General features: G+C 61.3%; 1 protein-coding gene across 1 annotated transcript in view; it reads left to right on the top strand.

Moving 5' to 3' along the window:
* Positions 1–17,158, top strand: part of rin1a (Ras and Rab interactor 1a) — a gene marked incomplete at its 3' end in the record, with an annotated part of 34,702 nt that extends 17,544 nt beyond the window's left edge. The window contains exons 6-8 of the mRNA XM_078207820.1: positions 393–698; positions 12,083–12,214; positions 16,995–17,158. Coding sequence (XP_078063946.1) covers positions 393–698; positions 12,083–12,214; positions 16,995–17,158 — 602 coding nt within the window. The remainder of the gene's footprint in view (positions 1–392; positions 699–12,082; positions 12,215–16,994) is intronic.
* Between the last annotated feature and the right edge of the window lie 467 nt (positions 17,159–17,625).

Below are 17,625 nucleotides of genomic sequence, written 5' to 3'. Positions count from 1 at the left end.
CAGGATGATGAGAGTTAGGAAATAGTATTGAAGATTTCGGCAGAGGGAATGTTGGAGAGGAGCTGGGAGTGCGCTGGAATGGGCGGGTCTGGAGGGAGCAAGAGTGTGGGTGATGGTACCCACAGTCGATAAGCTGAAGTCTGTTGATGTGAGGGAGAGAATTCGAGGTGGGCGACTCCGTTTGGAAGAGGCAATTCCGTCCCTCTATCCTATCCCACCGGGCTGGTGATGGCTCCACATTCTGAGCAAGGCTCCAGTCCCATCAACTCACGCAGCGTGCGCAGGCCTGCCGTCGGGGAATGCTGGCCCAGCCTTTAGTCTCCCGCTCCCCCCCGACACCGCCCCCGCGACGGTCCCCTCTCGCTGACAGCACTTTCCTTGTCCCCACACAGAGCGCCTCCTGGAGGTGGCGATGTACAAGAGTGTTCTGAAACCTCTCAGACACAGCCTGCAGGAGCGGCTGTGGGAGTTCCACACAGCCAAAGGTTCACTCCAACAGCTCCGGAACAACGCACAGCTGGTGCGGCAGAGTGGTCCTCAGTGCCTCGGAGTGCGGGCGTCCGTAACAGACAGCGCGCCCATCGACAAGATCAAACAGAAGTTTGTCTTGATGCAGAAAGCATATTCTCCAATCAAAAAGGTCAACTTCCTCCTGCAAGCGTGTAAACTTATCTACGAGAGGCTGCAGGGAACAGCAGGTAACTCGCACCGAACTCCCGGGACACTGTCCCCAACTGCCGGGACACTGTCCCCAACTCCCGGCGCACTGTCCCCAACTCCCGGGACACTGTCCCCAACTCCCGGCGCACTGTCCCCAACTCCCGGGACACTGTCCCCAACTCCCAGAGCACTGTCCCCAACCCCCCCCCACACTGCCCCCAACTCCCGGCGCACTGTCCCCAGCTCCCCCCACACTGCCCCCAACTCCCGGCGCACTGTCCCCAGCTCCCCCCACACTGCCCCCAACTCCCGGCGCACTGTCCCCAACTCCTCCCACACGGTCCCCAACTCCTCCCACACGGACCCCAACTCCCCCCGCACTGCCCCCAACTCCTCCCACACGGTCCCCAACTCCCCCCGCACTGCCCCCAACTCCCGGCGCACTGTCCCCAACTCCCCCTGCACTGTCCCCAACTCCCCCCGCACTGCCCCCAACTCCCGGCGCACTGTCCCCAACTCCCCCCCACACTGTCCCCAACTCCTCCCACACGGTCCCCTACTCCCCCCCGCACTGCCCCCAACTCCTCCCACACTGCCCCCAACTCCTCCCACACTGTCCCCAACTCCCCCCCACACTGTCCCCAACTCCCCCCCACACTGTCCCCAACTCCCCCCCACACTGTCCCCAACTCCCCCCCACACTGTCCCCAACTCCCCCCCACACTGTCCCCAACTCCCCCCCGCACTGTCCCCAACTCCCCCCGCACTGTCCCCAACTCCCCCCGACACTGTCCCCAACTCCCCCCCACACTGTCCCCAACTCCCCCCCACACTGCCCCCAACTCCCCCCCTCACTGACCCCCAACTCCCCCCACACGGTCCCCAACTCCCCCCTCACTGTCCCCCAACTCCCCCCGCACTGTCCCCAACTCCCCCCCACACTGTCCCCAACTCCCGGCGCACTGTCCCCAACTCCCGGCGCACTGTCCCCAACTCCCCCCCACACTGTCCCCAACTCCCCCCCACACTGCCCCCAACTCCCCCCCACACTGTCCCCAACTCCCCCCACACTGTCCCCAACTCCCCCCCACACTGTCCCCAACTCCCCCCCGCACTGTCCCCAACTCCCCCCCGCACTGTCCCCAACTCCCCCCCGCACTGTCCCCAACTCCCCCCCACACTGCCCCCAACTCCCCCCCACACTGTCCCCAACTCCCCCCACACTGTCCCCAACTGCCCCCCACACTGTCCCCAACTCCCCCCACACTGTCCCCAACTCCCCCCACACTGTCCCCAACTCCCCCCGACACTGTCCCCAACTCCCCCCACACTGCCCCCAACTCCCCCCCACACTGTCCCCAACTGCCCCCCACACTGTCCCCAACTCCCGGCGCACTGTCCCCAACTCCCGGCGCACTGTCCCCAACTCCCCCCCACACTGTCCCCAACTCCCCCCCACACTGTCCCCAACTCCCCCCCACACTGTCCCCAACTCCCCCCCACACTGTCCCCAACTCCCGGCGCACTGTCCCCAACTCCCGGCGCACTGTCCCCAACTCCCCCCCACACTGTCCCCAACTCCCCCCCACACTGTCCCCAACTCCCCCCGACACTGTCCCCAACTCCCCCCGACACTGTCCCCAACTCCTCCCACATGGTCCCCAACTCCCCCCGACACTGTCCCCAACTCCCCCCACACTGTCCCCAACTCCCGGAGCACTGTCCCCAACCCCCCCCCACACTGTCCCCAACTCCCCCCGACACTGTCCCCAACTCCCCCCACACTGTCCCCAACTCCCCCCCACACTGTCCCCAACTCCCCCCGACACTGTCCCCAACTCCCCCCGACACTGTCCCCAACTCCCCCCGACACTGTCCCCAACTCCCCCCACACTGCCCCCAACTCCCGGGACACTGTCCCGCAACTCCCAGGACACTGTCCCCAACTCCCGGGACACTGTCCCCAACTCCCGGGACACTGTCCCCAACTCCCGGGACACTGTCCCCAACTCCCCCCACACTGCCCCCAACTCCCGGGACACTGTCCCGCAACTCCCAGGACACTGTCCCCAACTCCCGGGACACTGTCCCCAACTCCCGGGACACTGTCCCCAACTCCCCCCGACACTGTCCCCAACTCCCCCCCACACTGTCCCCAACTCCCCCCGACACTGTCCCCAACTCCCCCCGACACTGTCCCCAACTCCCAGGACACTGTCCCCAACTCCCAGGACACAGTCCCCAACTCCCCCCCACACTGTCCCCAACTCCCGGGACACTGTCCCCAACTCCCCCCACACTGTCCCCAACTCCCAGGACACTGTCCCCAACTCCCCCCCACACTGTCCCCAACTCCCGGGACACTGTCCCCAACTCCCGGGACACTGTCCCCAACTCCCGGGACACTGTCCCCAACTCCCGGGACACTGTCCCCAACTCCCCCCCACACTGTCCCCAACTCCCGGGACACTGTCCCCAACTCCCAGGACACTGTCCCCAACTCCCGGGACACTGTCCCCAACTCCCGGGACACTGTCCCCAACTCCCCCCGACACTGTCCCCAACTCCCCCCCACACTGTCCCCAACTCCCCCCGACACTGTCCCCAACTCCCCCCGACACTGTCCCCAACTCCCAGGACACTGTCCCCAACTCCCAGGACACAGTCCCCAACTCCCCCCCACACTGTCCCCAACTCCCGGGACACTGTCCCCAACTCCCCCCACACTGTCCCCAACTCCCAGGACACTGTCCCCAACTCCCCCCCACACTGTCCCCAACTCCCGGGACACTGTCCCCAACTCCCGGGACACTGTCCCCAACTCCCGGGACACTGTCCCCAACTCCCGGGACACTGTCCCCAACTCCCCCCCACACTGTCCCCAACTCCCGGGACACTGTCCCCAACTCCCAGGACACTGTCCCCAACTCCCGGGACACTGTCCCCAACTCCCCCCCACACTGTCCCCAACTCCCGGGACACTGTCCCCAACTCCCCCCCACACTGCCCCCAACTCCCGGAGCACTGTCCCGCAACTCCCAGGACACTGTCCCCAACTCCCAGGACACTGTCCCCAACTCCCCCCCACACTGTCCCGCAACTCCCAGGACACTGTCCCCAACTCCCGGGACACTGTCCCCAACTCCCCCCCACACTGTCCCCAACTCCCGGGACACTGTCCCCAACTCCCCCCCACACTGTCCCCAACTCCCGGGACACTGTGCCCAACTCCCCCCCACACTGTCCCCAACTCCCGGGACACTGTCCCCAACTCCCCCCCACACTGCCCCCAACTCCCAGGACACTGTCCCCACCTCCCCCCCACACTGTCCCCAACTCCCGGGACACTGTCCCCAACTCCCCCCCACACTGCCCCCAACTCCCAGGACACTGTCCCCAACTCCCGGGACACTGTCCCCAACTCCCCCCCACACTGTCCCCAACTCCCCCCCACACTGCCCCCAACTCCCAGGACACTGTCCCCAACTCCCCCCGACACTGTCCCCAACTCCCCCCCACACTGTCCCCAACTCCCGGGACACTGTCCCCACCTCCCCCCCACACTGTCCCCAACTCCCCCCGACACTGTCCCCAACTCCCCCCACACTGCCCCCAACTCCCCCCCACACTGTCCCCAACTGCCCCCCACACTGTCCCCAACTCCCGGCGCACTGTCCCCAACTCCCGGCGCACTGTCCCCAACTCCCCCCCACACTGTCCCCAACTCCCCCCCACACTGTCCCCAACTCCCCCCCACACTGTCCCCAACTCCCCCCCACACTGTCCCCAACTCCCGGCGCACTGTCCCCAACTCCCGGCGCACTGTCCCCAACTCCCCCCCACACTGTCCCCAACTCCCCCCCCACACTGTCCCCAACTCCCCCCGACACTGTCCCCAACTCCCCCCGACACTGTCCCCAACTCCTCCCACATGGTCCCCAACTCCCCCCGACACTGTCCCCAACTCCCCCCACACTGTCCCCAACTCCCGGAGCACTGTCCCCAACCCCCCCCGACACTGTCCCCAACTCCCCCCACACTGTCCCCAACTCCCCCCCACACTGTCCCCAACTCCCCCCGACACTGTCCCCAACTCCCCCCGACACTGTCCCCAACTCCCCCCACACTGCCCCCAACTCCCGGGACACTGTCCCGCAACTCCCAGGACACTGTCCCCAACTCCCGGGACACTGTTCCCAACTCCCGGGACACTGTCCCCAACTCCCGGGACACTGTCCCCAACTCCCCCCACACTGCCCCCAACTCCCGGGACACTGTCCCGCAACTCCCAGGACACTGTCCCCAACTCCCGGGACACTGTCCCCAACTCCCGGGACACTGTCCCCAACTCCCCCCGACACTGTCCCCAACTCCCCCCCACACTGTCCCCAACTCCCCCCGACACTGTCCCCAACTCCCCCCGACACTGTCCCCAACTCCCAGGACACTGTCCCCAACTCCCAGGACACAGTCCCCAACTCCCCCCCACACTGTCCCCAACTCCCGGGACACTGTCCCCAACTCCCCCCACACTGTCCCCAACTCCCAGGACACTGTCCCCAACTCCCCCCCACACTGTCCCCAACTCCCGGGACACTGTCCCCAACTCCCGGGACACTGTCCCCAACTCCCGGGACACTGTCCCCAACTCCCGGGACACTGTCCCCAACTCCCCCCCACACTGTCCCCAACTCCCGGGACACTGTCCCCAACTCCCAGGACACTGTCCCCAACTCCCGGGACACTGTCCCCAACTCCCGGGACACTGTCCCCAACTCCCCCCGACACTGTCCCCAACTCCCCCCCACACTGTCCCCAACTCCCCCCGACACTGTCCCCAACTCCCCCCGACACTGTCCCCAACTCCCAGGACACTGTCCCCAACTCCCAGGACACAGTCCCCAACTCCCCCCCACACTGTCCCCAACTCCCGGGACACTGTCCCCAACTCCCCCCACACTGTCCCCAACTCCCAGGACACTGTCCCCAACTCCCCCCCACACTGTCCCCAACTCCCGGGACACTGTCCCCAACTCCCGGGACACTGTCCCCAACTCCCGGGACACTGTCCCCAACTCCCGGGACACTGTCCCCAACTCCCCCCCACACTGTCCCCAACTCCCGGGACACTGTCCCCAACTCCCAGGACACTGTCCCCAACTCCCGGGACACTGTCCCCAACTCCCCCCCACACTGTCCCCAACTCCCGGGACACTGTCCCCAACTCCCCCCCACACTGCCCCCAACTCCCGGAGCACTGTCCCGCAACTCCCAGGACACTGTCCCCAACTCCCAGGACACTGTCCCCAACTCCCCCCCACACTGTCCCGCAACTCCCAGGACACTGTCCCCAACTCCCGGGACACTGTCCCCAACTCCCCCCCACACTGTCCCCAACTCCCGGGACACTGTCCCCAACTCCCCCCCACACTGTCCCCAACTCCCGGGACACTGTGCCCAACTCCCCCCCACACTGTCCCCAACTCCCGGGACACTGTCCCCAACTCCCCCCCACACTGCCCCCAACTCCCAGGACACTGTCCCCACCTCCCCCCCACACTGTCCCCAACTCCCGGGACACTGTCCCCAACTCCCCCCCACACTGCCCCCAACTCCCAGGACACTGTCCCCAACTCCCGGGACACTGTCCCCAACTCCCCCCCACACTGTCCCCAACTCCCCCCCACACTGCCCCCAACTCCCAGGACACTGTCCCCAACTCCCCCCGACACTGTCCCCAACTCCCCCCCACACTGTCCCCAACTCCCGGGACACTGTCCCCACCTCCCCCCCACACTGTCCCCAACTCCCCCCCACACTGTCCCCAACTCCCCACGACACTGTCCCCAACTCCCCCCGACACTGTCCCCAACTCCCCCACACACTGTCCCCAACTCCCCCCCACACTGTCCCCAACTCCCTCCACACTGTCCCCAACTCCCCTCCACACTGTCCCCACCTCCCCCCACACTGTCCCCAACTCCCCCCCACACTGTCCCCAACTCCCCCCCACACTGTCCCCAACTCCTCCCGACACTGTCCCCAACTCCCCCCACACTGTCCCCAACCCCCCCACACTGTCCCCAACTCCCCCCGACACTGTCCCCAACTCCCCCCCACACTGTCCCCAACTCCCCCCGCACTGTCCCCAACTCCCCCCGACACTGTCCCCAACTCCCCCCCACACTGTCCCCAACTCCCCCCGACACTGTCCCCAACTCCCCCCACACTGTCCCCAACTCCCCCCCACACTGTCCCCAACTCCCCCCCACACTGTCCCCAACTCCCCCCCACACTGTCCCCAACTCCCCCCGACACTGTCCCCAACTCCCCCCCACACTGTCCCCAACTCCCCCCACACTGTCCCCAACTCCCCCCACACTGTCCCCAATTCCCCCCACACTGTCCCCAACTCCCGGGACACTGTCCCCACCTCCCCCCCACACTGTCCCCACCTCCCCCCCACACTGTCCCCAACTCCCCCCCGCACTGTCCCCAACTCCCCCCGACACTGTCCCCAACTCCCCCCACACTGTCCCCAACTCCCCCCGCACTGTCCCCAACACCCCCCCACACTGTCCCCAACTCCCCCCTCACTGTCCCCAACTCCCCCCTCACTGTCCCCAACTCCCCCCACACTGTCCCCAACTCCCCCCCTCACTGTACCCAACTCCCCCCTCACTGTCCCCAACTCCCCCCACACTGTCCCCAACTCCCCCCCACACTGTCCCCAACTCCCCCCTCACTGTCCCCAACTCCCCCCACACTGTCCCCAACTCCCCCCCACACTGTCCCCAACTCCCGGGACACTGTCCCCACCTCCCCCCCACACTGTCCCCAACTCCCCCCCACACTGTCCCCAACTCCCCCCGACACTGTCCCCAACTCCCCCCGACACTGTCCCCAACTCCCCCCGACACTGTCCCCAACTCCCCCCCACACTGTCCCCAACTCCCCCCCACACTGTCCCCAACTCCCCCCTCACTGTCCCCAACTCCCCCCCACACTGTCCCCAACTCCCGGGACACTGTCCCCAACTCACCCCCACACTGTCCCCAACTCCCCCCGACACTGTCCCCAACTCCCCCCGACACTGTCCCCAACTCCCCCCCACACTGTCCCCAACTCCCCCCGACACTGTCCCCAACTCCCCCCTCACTGTCCCCAACTCCCCCCCACACTGTCCCCAACTCCCCCCGACACTGTCCCCAACTCCCCCCCACACTGTCCCCAACTCCCCCCACACTGTCCCCAACTCCCCCCGACACTGTCCCCAACTCCCCCCCACACTGTCCCCAACTCCCCCCCACACTGTCCCCAACTCCCCCCCACACTGTCCCCAACTCCCCCCCACACTGTCCCCAACTCCCCCCCACACTGTCCCCAACTCCCCCCCACACTGTCCCCAACACCCCCCACACTGTCCCCAACTCCCCCCGACACTGTCCCCAACTCCCCCCGACACTGTCCCCAACTCCCCCCCACACTGTCCCCAACTCCCCCCCACACTGTCCCCAACTCCCCCCCACACTGTCCCCAACTCCCCCCCACACTGTCCCCAACTCCCCCCACACTGTCCCCAACTCCCCCCACACTGTCCCCAACTCCCCCCCACACTGTCCCCAACTCCCCCCCCACTGTCCCCAACTCCCCCCCACACTGTCCCCAACTCCCCCCACACTGTCCCCAACTCCCCCCACACTGTCCCCAACTCCCCCCCACACTGTCCCCAACTCCCCCCCACACTGTCCCCAACTCCCCCCGACACTGTCCCCAACTCCCCCCCACACTGTCCCCAACTCCCCCCCACACTGTCCCCAACTCCCCCCACACTGTCCCCAACTCCCCCCGCACTGTCCCCAACTCCCCCCGACACTGTCCCCAACTCCCCCCTCACTGTCCCCAACTCCCCCCCACACTGTCCCCAACTCCCCCCCACACTGCCCCCAACTCCCCTCCACACTGTCCCCAACTCCCCCCGCACTGTCCCCAACTCCCCCCGCACTGTCCCCAACTCCCCCCGCACTGTCCCCAACTCCCCCCGCACTGTCCCCAACTCCCCCCGACACTGTCCCCAACTCCCCCCTCACTGTCCCCAACTCCCCCCCACACTGTCCCCAACTCCCCCCCCACACTGTCCCCAACTCCCCCCCACACTGTCCCCAACTCCCCCCCACACTGTCCCCAACTCCCCCCAACACTGTCCCCAACTCCCCCTGACACTGTCCCCAACTCCCCCCACACTGTCCCCAACTCCCCCTCACACTGTCCCCAACTCCCCCCCACACTGTCCCCAACTCCCCCCCACACTGTTCCCAACTCCCCCTGACACTGCCCCCAACTCCCCCCCACACTGTCCCCAACTCCCCCCCACACTGTCCCCAACTCCCCCCGACACTGCCCCCAACTCCCCCCCTCACTGTCCCCCAACTCCCCCCCACACTGTCCCCAACTCCCCCCACACTGTCCCCAACTCCCGGGACACTGTCCCCAACTCCCCCCGACACTGTCCCCAACTCCCCCCCACACTGTCCCCAACTCCCCCCCACACTGTCCCCAACTCCCCCCACACTGTCCCCAACTCCCCCCACACTGTCCCCAACTCCCGGGACACTGTCCCCAACTCCCCCCCACACTGTCCCCAACTCCCCCCCACACTGTCCCCAACTCCCCCCACACTGTCCCCAACTCCCGCCACACTGTCCCCAACACCCCCGACACTGTCCCCAACTCCCCCCGACACTGTCCCCAACTCCTCCCACACTGTCCCCAACTCCCCCCTCACTGTCCCCAACTCCCCCCGACACTGTCCCCAACTCCCCCCACACTGTCCCCAACTCCCCCCGCACTGTCCCCAACTCCCCCCGCACTGTCCCCAACTCCCCCCCGACACTGTCCCCAACTCCCCCCGACACTGTCCCCAACTCCCCCCACACTGTCCCCAACTCCCCCCACACTGTCCCCAACTCCCGGGACACTGTCCCCAACTCCCCCCACACTGTCCCCAACAACCCCCCACACTGTCCCCAACTCCCCCCCACACTGTCCCCAACTCCCCCCCACACTGTCCCCAACTCCCCCCACACTGTCCCCAACTCCCCCCCACACTGTCCCCAACTCCTAGAACACTGTCCCCAACTCCCCCCACACTGTCCCCAACTCCCCCCCCACACTGTCCCCAACTCCTAGAACACTGTCCCCCATCAAACACTCCCAGGACAGGTACAGCACGGGGTGAGATACAGAGTAAAGCTCCCTCTACACTGTCCCCATCAAACACTCCCAGGACAGGTACAGCACGGGGTTAGATACAGAGTAAAGCTCCCTCGACACTGTCCCCATCAAACACTCCACGACAGGTACAGCACGGGGTTAGATACAGAGTAAAGCTCCCTCTACACTGTCCCCCCATCAAACACTCCCAGGACAGGTACAGCACGGGGTTAGATACAGAGTAAAGCTCCCTCTAGACTGTCCCCCATCAAACACTCCCAGGACAGGTACAGCACGGGGTTAGATACAGAGTAAAGCTCCCTCTACACTGTCCCCATCAAACACTCCCAGGACAGGTACAGCACGGGGTTAGACACAGAGTAAAGCTCCCTCTACACTGTCCCCATCAAACACTCCCAGGACAGATACAGCACGGAGTTTGATACAGAGTAAAGCTTCCTCTACACTGTCCCCATCAAACCCTCCCAGGACAGGAACAGCACGGGGTTAGATACAGAGTAAAGCTCCCTCTACACTGTCCCCATCAAACACTCCCAGGACAGGTACAGCACGGGGTTAGATACAGAGTAAAGCTCCCTCGACACTGACCCCCATCAAACACTCCCAGGACAGGTACAGTACGGGGTTAGATACAGAGTAAAGCTCCCTCTACACTGTCCCTATCAAACACTCCCAGGACAGCTACCGCACGGGGTTAGATACAGAGTAAAGCTCCCTCTACACTGTCCCCTCCATCAAACACTCCCAGGACAGGAACTGCACGGGGTTAGATACAGAGTAAAGCTCCCTCTAGACTGTCCCCCATCAAACACTCCCAGGACAGGTACAGCACGGGGCTAGATACAGAAAAAAGGTCCCTCTACACTGTCCCTCCATCAAACACTCCCAGGACAGGTACAGCACGGGGTTAGATACAGAGTAAAGCTCCCTCTACACTGTCCCCATCAAACACTCCCAGGACAGATACAGCACGGAGTTTGATACAGAGTAAAGCTTCCTCTACACTGTCCCCATCAAACCCTCCCAGGACAGGTACAGCACGGGGTTAGATACAGAGTAAAGCTCCCTCGACACTGACCCCCATCAAACACTCCCAGGACAGGTACAGTACGGGGTTAGATACAGAGTAAAGCTCCCTCTACACTGTCCCTATCAAACACTCCCAGGACAGCTACCGCACGGGGTTAGATACAGAGTAAAGCTCCCTCTACACTGTCCCCTCCATCAAACACTCCCAGGACAGGGACAGCACGGGGTTAGATACAGAGTAAAGCTCCCTCGACACTGACCCCCATCAAACACTCCCAGGACAGGTACAGCACGGGGTTCGATACAGAGTAAAGCTCCCTCTACACTGTCCCCCATCAAACACTCGCAGGACAGGTACAGCACGGGGTTAGATACAGAGTAAAGCTCCCTCTGTCCCCATCAAACACTCCCAGGACAGGTACAGCACGGGGTGAGATACAGAGTAAAGCTCCCACTACACTGTCCCCCATCAAACACTCCCAGGACAGGTACAGCACGGGGTTAGATACAGAGTAAAGCTCCCTCTACACTGTCCACCATCAAACACTCCCAGGACAGGTACAGCACGGGGTTAGATACAGAGTAAAGCTCCCTCTACACTGTCCCCATCAAACGCTCCCAGGACAGGTACAGCACGGGGTTAGATACAGAGTAAAGCTCCCTCTACACTGTCCCCCATCAAACACTCCTAGGACAGGTACAGCACGGGGTTAGATACAGAGTAAAGCTCCCTCTACACTGTCCCCATCAAACATTCCCAGGACAGGTACAGCACGGGGTTAGATACAGAGTAAAGCTCCCTCTACATTAATTTCAGTCACGGGGGTAAAACCTGTTACGTCGGATTGACAAGTCGTCCAGCGCGAATCAGGAGCCTGGGCCTGGATTCTGATTTCCGCGTTTTGCTTTTTATCCTTCTGCGTGGGCCATTCGGCCCTCAAGGTTGCTGCGGAGACTATCCCCTTTTTGCCCAGACTGCCGACCGTTTGGACAACGACGCTTTGCGCCCTCGCTGTGACTGGCAGGGGACGCGCTGTGGGTGTTCATGCCCCTCTCCGACCTGCTTCAGTGCTGGGGTCGGGGCTGCGTGTGGTGTGTGCCCGCGTTTGGTCTGCGTTTGGGACTGCGTGTAACGGCACTCTGTTCCTCCCTGCTCCAGGACAAGCCTGCGGTGCTGATGAGTTCCTGCCGACTTTGTCCTATGTCATCGCGGAGTGCGACCTTCCGGAACTCTCCCTGGAAGTGGAGTACATGATGGAGCTACTCGACCAGTCGGAGCTGATGGGGGAAGGTGAGGAACTCTCCGCGGAGTGGGAACGGACTCCGACCTCGGCCCTCGGAGCTTCCCCCTCACGGGGCTATGCCCTGGGGCAAGAGAGACAATGAGGATTGAGGTGATGTGGGAGAGACACTGGATTAGTGATCCACTGGATCGCACTGGCTCCCTGTGGGACAGAGGTTCCAATCCAGCACAAATCCAAACTCAAATTCCACGGGTAAAATCGGGAATTATAAACTTGTCTCACAAACGGTGATCGTGACAAACTAGCATCGATTGTCGGGAAAACCCATCTGGTTCCCTTTAGGGAAGGAAATCTGCCGTCCTTACCCCGGTCTGGCCTACATGTGACTCCAGAGCCACAGCAATGTGGGTGACTCTCAACTGCCCTCCAAGGGCAACTAGGGATGGGCAATAAATACTGGATCTGGCACAGTGACGCTCCCACGGGGAGTGGGGGAGAATGTGGGACTCGCTCCCACGGGGGGAGTGGGGGAGAATGTGGGACTCGCTCCCACGGGGGAGTGGGGGAGAATGTGGGACTCGCTCCCACGGGGGAGAGGGGGAGAATGTGGGACTCGCTCCCACAGGGAGTGGGGGAGAATGTGGGACTCGCTCCCACGGGGGAGTGGGGGAGAATGTGGGACTCGCTCCCACGGGGGGAATGGGGGAGAATGTGGGACTCGCTCCCGCGGGGGGAATGGGGGAGAATGTGGGACTCGCTCCCACGGGGGAGTGGGGGAGAATGTGGGACTCGCTCCCACAGGGAGTGGGGGAGAATGTGGGACTCGCTCCCACGAAGAGTGGGGGAGAATGTGGGACTCGCTCCCACGGGGAGTGGGGGAGAATGTGGGACTCGCTCCCGCAGGGAGTGGGGGAGAATGTGGGACTCGCTCCCATGGGGAGTGGGGGAGAATGTGGGACTCGCTCCCACGGGGGAGTGGGGGAGAATGTGGGACTCGCTCCCACAGGGGAGTGGGGGAGAATGTGGGACTCGCTCCCACGGGGGAGTGGGGGAGAATGTGGGACTCGCTCCCACAGGGATTGGGGAGAATGTGGGACTCGCTCCCACGGGGGAGTGGGGGAGAATGTGGGACTTGCTCCCACAGGGATTGGGGAGAATGTGGGACTCGCTCCCACAAGGACTAAGGGAAAATGTGGAACTCGCTCCCACGGGGAGTGGGGGAGAATGTGGGACTCTCTCCCACGGGGAGTGGGGGAGAATGTGGGACTCGCTCCCGCAGGGAGTGGGGGAGAATGTGGGACTCGCTCCCACGGGGAGTGCTCGAGATGAATAGTATCGATATGTTTAAGGGAGGAAGCTGGATAAACACATGAGGGAGAGAGGAATAGAGGGAGATGGTGATAGGGGGAGATGGAGGGGGGGTGGGAGGAGGCTCATGTGGGATAGAAACACCAGCAGATGGGCTGAATGGCCTGTTTGAGTCCTGTACTCAGTTGGACATCGCTGGTTGTGTGAAGGTCGAGCCTTGTGGCCTGTTTTTGGACGTTTTGGTTGCCTGCATGGGGGGGTCCTTGGTCTCCCTTCGAGAATCTGCCCAGTGAATAGACATTCAGAGCACATCCTCAACTGGACAATGGAATCAGGAGGAGGCCACTCGGCCCACCCATCCTGTGCTAGCTCTTTGAAAGATCTATCCAATTACTCCCCCCTCCCCCCCGCTCTTTCCCCCACAGCCCTGCAAATCTCTCCTTTTCCAGTATTTTCCCCCTTTGGAAAGTTCCTGTTGAATCTGCTTCCACCGCCCTTTCAGGCAGCGCCTTCCAGATCACAACAACTCGCAAAAAAACATTCTCCTCATCTCCCCCTCTGGGTCTTTCCCCGATTCTCTTCAATCTGTGTCCCCCGCCCCCCTCTGGTTACCCACCCTCCTGACACTGGAAACACTTTCTCCTTCTTCACTCAATCCAAACCCTTCCTGATTCTGAACGCCTCGATTCAATCTCCCCCTTAACCTTCCCTGCTCCGAGGGGAACGACCCCAGCCTCTCCCAGACTCTCCGCGTTAACTGAAGCCCCCTCATCCCTGGGAACATTCCAGAAAATCTCCCCCCGCTCCCTCTCCAAGGCCTTGACATCCTTCCTAAAGTGTGGGGCCCTGGATTTGGGCTCAGTGCTCTAGCTGGGTTTAACCCAGTGTTTAGAAAGACTTTCACATCATTTCCTTGCTGTTGTTTCTCTGTGTCTCTATTTGGAAAGCTGCTTTAGAGTCATAGAGGTTTACAGCATGGAAACAGGCCCTTCGGCCCAACTTGTCCATGCTGCCTTTTTTGTTTCAACCACTAAGCTAGTCCCGATTGCCCGCGTTTGGCCCATATCCCTCTATACCCATCGTCCCCATGTAACTGTCTAAATGCTTTTTAAAAGACAAAATTGTACCCGCCTCTACTACTACCTCTGGCAGCTCATTCCAGACACTCACCACCGTCTGTGTGAAAAAATTGCCCCTCTGGACACTTTTGTATCTCTCCCCTCTCACCTTAAACCTATGCCCTCTAGTTTTAGACTCCCCTACCTTTGGGAAAAGATATTGACTATCTAACTGATCTGTGCCCCTCATTATTTTATAGACCTCTATAAGATCACCCACTCAACCTCCTACACTCCAGAGAAAAAAGTCCCAGTCTATCCAGCCTCTCCTTATAACTCAAACCATCAAGTCCCGGGAGCATCCTAGTAAATCCTTTCTGCACTCTTTCTAGTTCAATAATTTCCTTTCGATAATAGGGTGACCAGAACTGTACACAGTATTCCAAGTGTGGCCTTACCAATGTCTTGTACAACTTCAACAAGACGTCCCAACTCCTGTATTCAATGTTCTGACCGATGAAACCAAGCATGCCGAATGCCTTCTTCACCACTCTGTCCACCTGTGACTCCACTTTCAAGGAGCTACGAACCTGTACCCCGAGATCTCTTTGTTCTGTAACTCTCCCCAATGCCCTACCATTAACTGAGTAAGTCCTGCCCTGGTTCAATCCATCAAAATGCATCACCTCGCATTTGTCTAAATTAAACTCCATCTGCCATTCGTCAGTCCACTGGCCCAATTGATCAAGATCCCGTTGCAATTGGAGATAACTTTCTTCACTGTCCACTATGCCACCAATCTTGGTGTCATCTGCAAACTTACTGACCATGCCTCCTATATTCTCATCCAAATAATTAATATAAATGACAAACAACAGTGGACCCAGCACTGATCCCTGAGGCACACCGCTGGTCACAGGCCTCCAGTTTGAAAAACAACCCTCTACAGCCACCCTCTGGCTTCTGTCAAGAAGAACACAGTGAGAGTTTTAACAACACCAGGTTAAAGTCCAACAGGTTTATTTGGTAGCAAATACCATTAGCTTTCGGAGCGCTGCTCCTTCGTCAGATGGAGTGGAAATCTGCTCTCAAACAGGGCACAGAGACACAAAAATCAAGTTACAGAATACAAGTTACAGAATACAAGTTACAGAATGTAACAGAAAGTTACAGAATGGGTATTCTGTAACTTGATTTTCTGTCTCTGTGCCCTGCTTGAGAGCAGATTTCCACTCCATCTGACGAAGGAGCAGCGCTCCGAAAGCTAATGGTATTTGCTACCGAATAAACCTGTTGGACTTTAACCTGGTGTTGTTAAAACTCTGACTGTGTTTACCCCAGTCCAACACCGGCATCTCCACATTCTGTCAAGAAGCCAATTTTGTATCCATTTAGATACCTCACCCTGGATCCCGTGAGATTTAACCTTATGCAACAACCTACCATGCGGTACCTTGTCAAAGGCCTTGCTAAAGTCCATGTAGACAACATCAACTGCACTGCCCTCATCTACCTTCTTGGTTACCCCTTCAAAAAACTCAATCAAATTTGTGAGACATGATTTTCCACTCAGAAATCAATAAGATAGAAGCAGGAAGTTGTTTCCACTGGCGGGTGAAACTAGAACTAGGGGGCACGGCCTCAAAATAAGGGGGAGCAGATTTAGGACTGAGTTGAGGAGGAACTTCTTCACACAAAGGGTTGTGAATCTGTGGAATTCCCTGCCCAGTGAAGCAGTTGAGGCTACCTCATTGAATGTTTTTAAGGCAAGGATAGATAGATTTTTGAACAGTAAAGGAATTAAGGGTTATGGTGAGCGGGCGGGTAAGTGGAGCTGAGTCCAGGAAAAGATCAGCCATGATCTCATTGAATGGCGGAGCAGGCTCGAGGGGCCAGATGGCCCACTCCTGCTCCTAGTTCCTATGTCCCTCATTATTTTATAGACCTCTATAAGATCACCCCTCAGCCTCCTACGCTCCAGGAAAAAAAGTCCCAGTCTATTCAGCCTCTCCTTATAACTCAAACCATCAAGTCCCGGGGCGACATGGTGGTACAGTGGTTAGCGCTGCTGCCTCATAGCGCCAGGGACCTGGGTTCGATTCCCGTCACTGTCTGTGTGGAGTCTGCACGTTCTCCCCGTGTCTGCGTGGGTTTATTCCGGGTGCTCCGGTTTCCTCCCACAGTCCAAATACGTGCTGGTTAGGTGGATTGGCCGTGCTAAACTGCCCCTTAGCGTCAGGGGGATTAGCTAGGATAAATGCATGGGGTTATGGGGATAGGTCCTGGGTGGGATTGTGGTCGGTGCAGACTCGATGGGCCCAATGGCCTCCTTTTGCACTGTAGGGTTTCTATGATTCATCCCAGTAAATGTTTCCTGCACTCTTTCTAGTTTAATAATATGATGGTGACAGAGCTCTGATGTCTGTGTGGTTTGACCCCATGTGTCTCTTTCTCCCCACAGGCGGGTACTACCTCACCAGCCTGTACGCCAGCGTTGTTGAGCTGCAGAGTTTCCACATTGACCGAGTTGCCGTTGGCATCAGCAACGAGATTCGAAACTCGCTCAAACAGTGGCACAAACGCAGGAAGACCTACCATCCAGTACCTTCCGTCAGTGACTTCCAGGTGTGTGTGTGACAGAGACTCACCCTCACCCCCTCGCCCTCACCCCCTCGCCCCCTCGCCCTCACCCCCTCGCCCACGCCCCCTCGCCCACGCCCCCTCGCCCACGCCCCCTCACCCACGCCCCCTCACCCACGCCCCCTAAACCCCACCCCCTCGCCCCCGCCCCCTCGCCCACGCCCCCTCGCCCACGCCCCCTCGCCCCCTCGCCCACGCCCCCTAAACCCCGCCCCCTCACCCCCGCCCCCTCACCCACGCCCCCTAAACCCCGCCCCCTCACCCCCGCCCCCTCACCCACGCCCCCTAAACCCCGCCCCCTCACCCCCGCCCCCTCACCCCTCGCCCTCACCCCCTCGCCCACGCCCCCTCGCCCACGCCCCCTCACCCACGCCCCCTCACCCACGCCCCCTCACCCACGCCCCCTCACCCACGCCCCCTCACCCACGCCCCCTCACCCACGCCCCCTCGCC

Source organism: Mustelus asterias, unplaced genomic scaffold, assembly GCF_964213995.1.
Source record: "Mustelus asterias unplaced genomic scaffold, sMusAst1.hap1.1 HAP1_SCAFFOLD_2752, whole genome shotgun sequence".
Classification (NCBI taxonomy): Eukaryota; Metazoa; Chordata; class Chondrichthyes; order Carcharhiniformes; family Triakidae; genus Mustelus; species Mustelus asterias.
The sequence above is the reverse complement of the archived record's forward strand: the minus strand, read 5'-3'. Positions and strand labels throughout refer to the sequence as shown.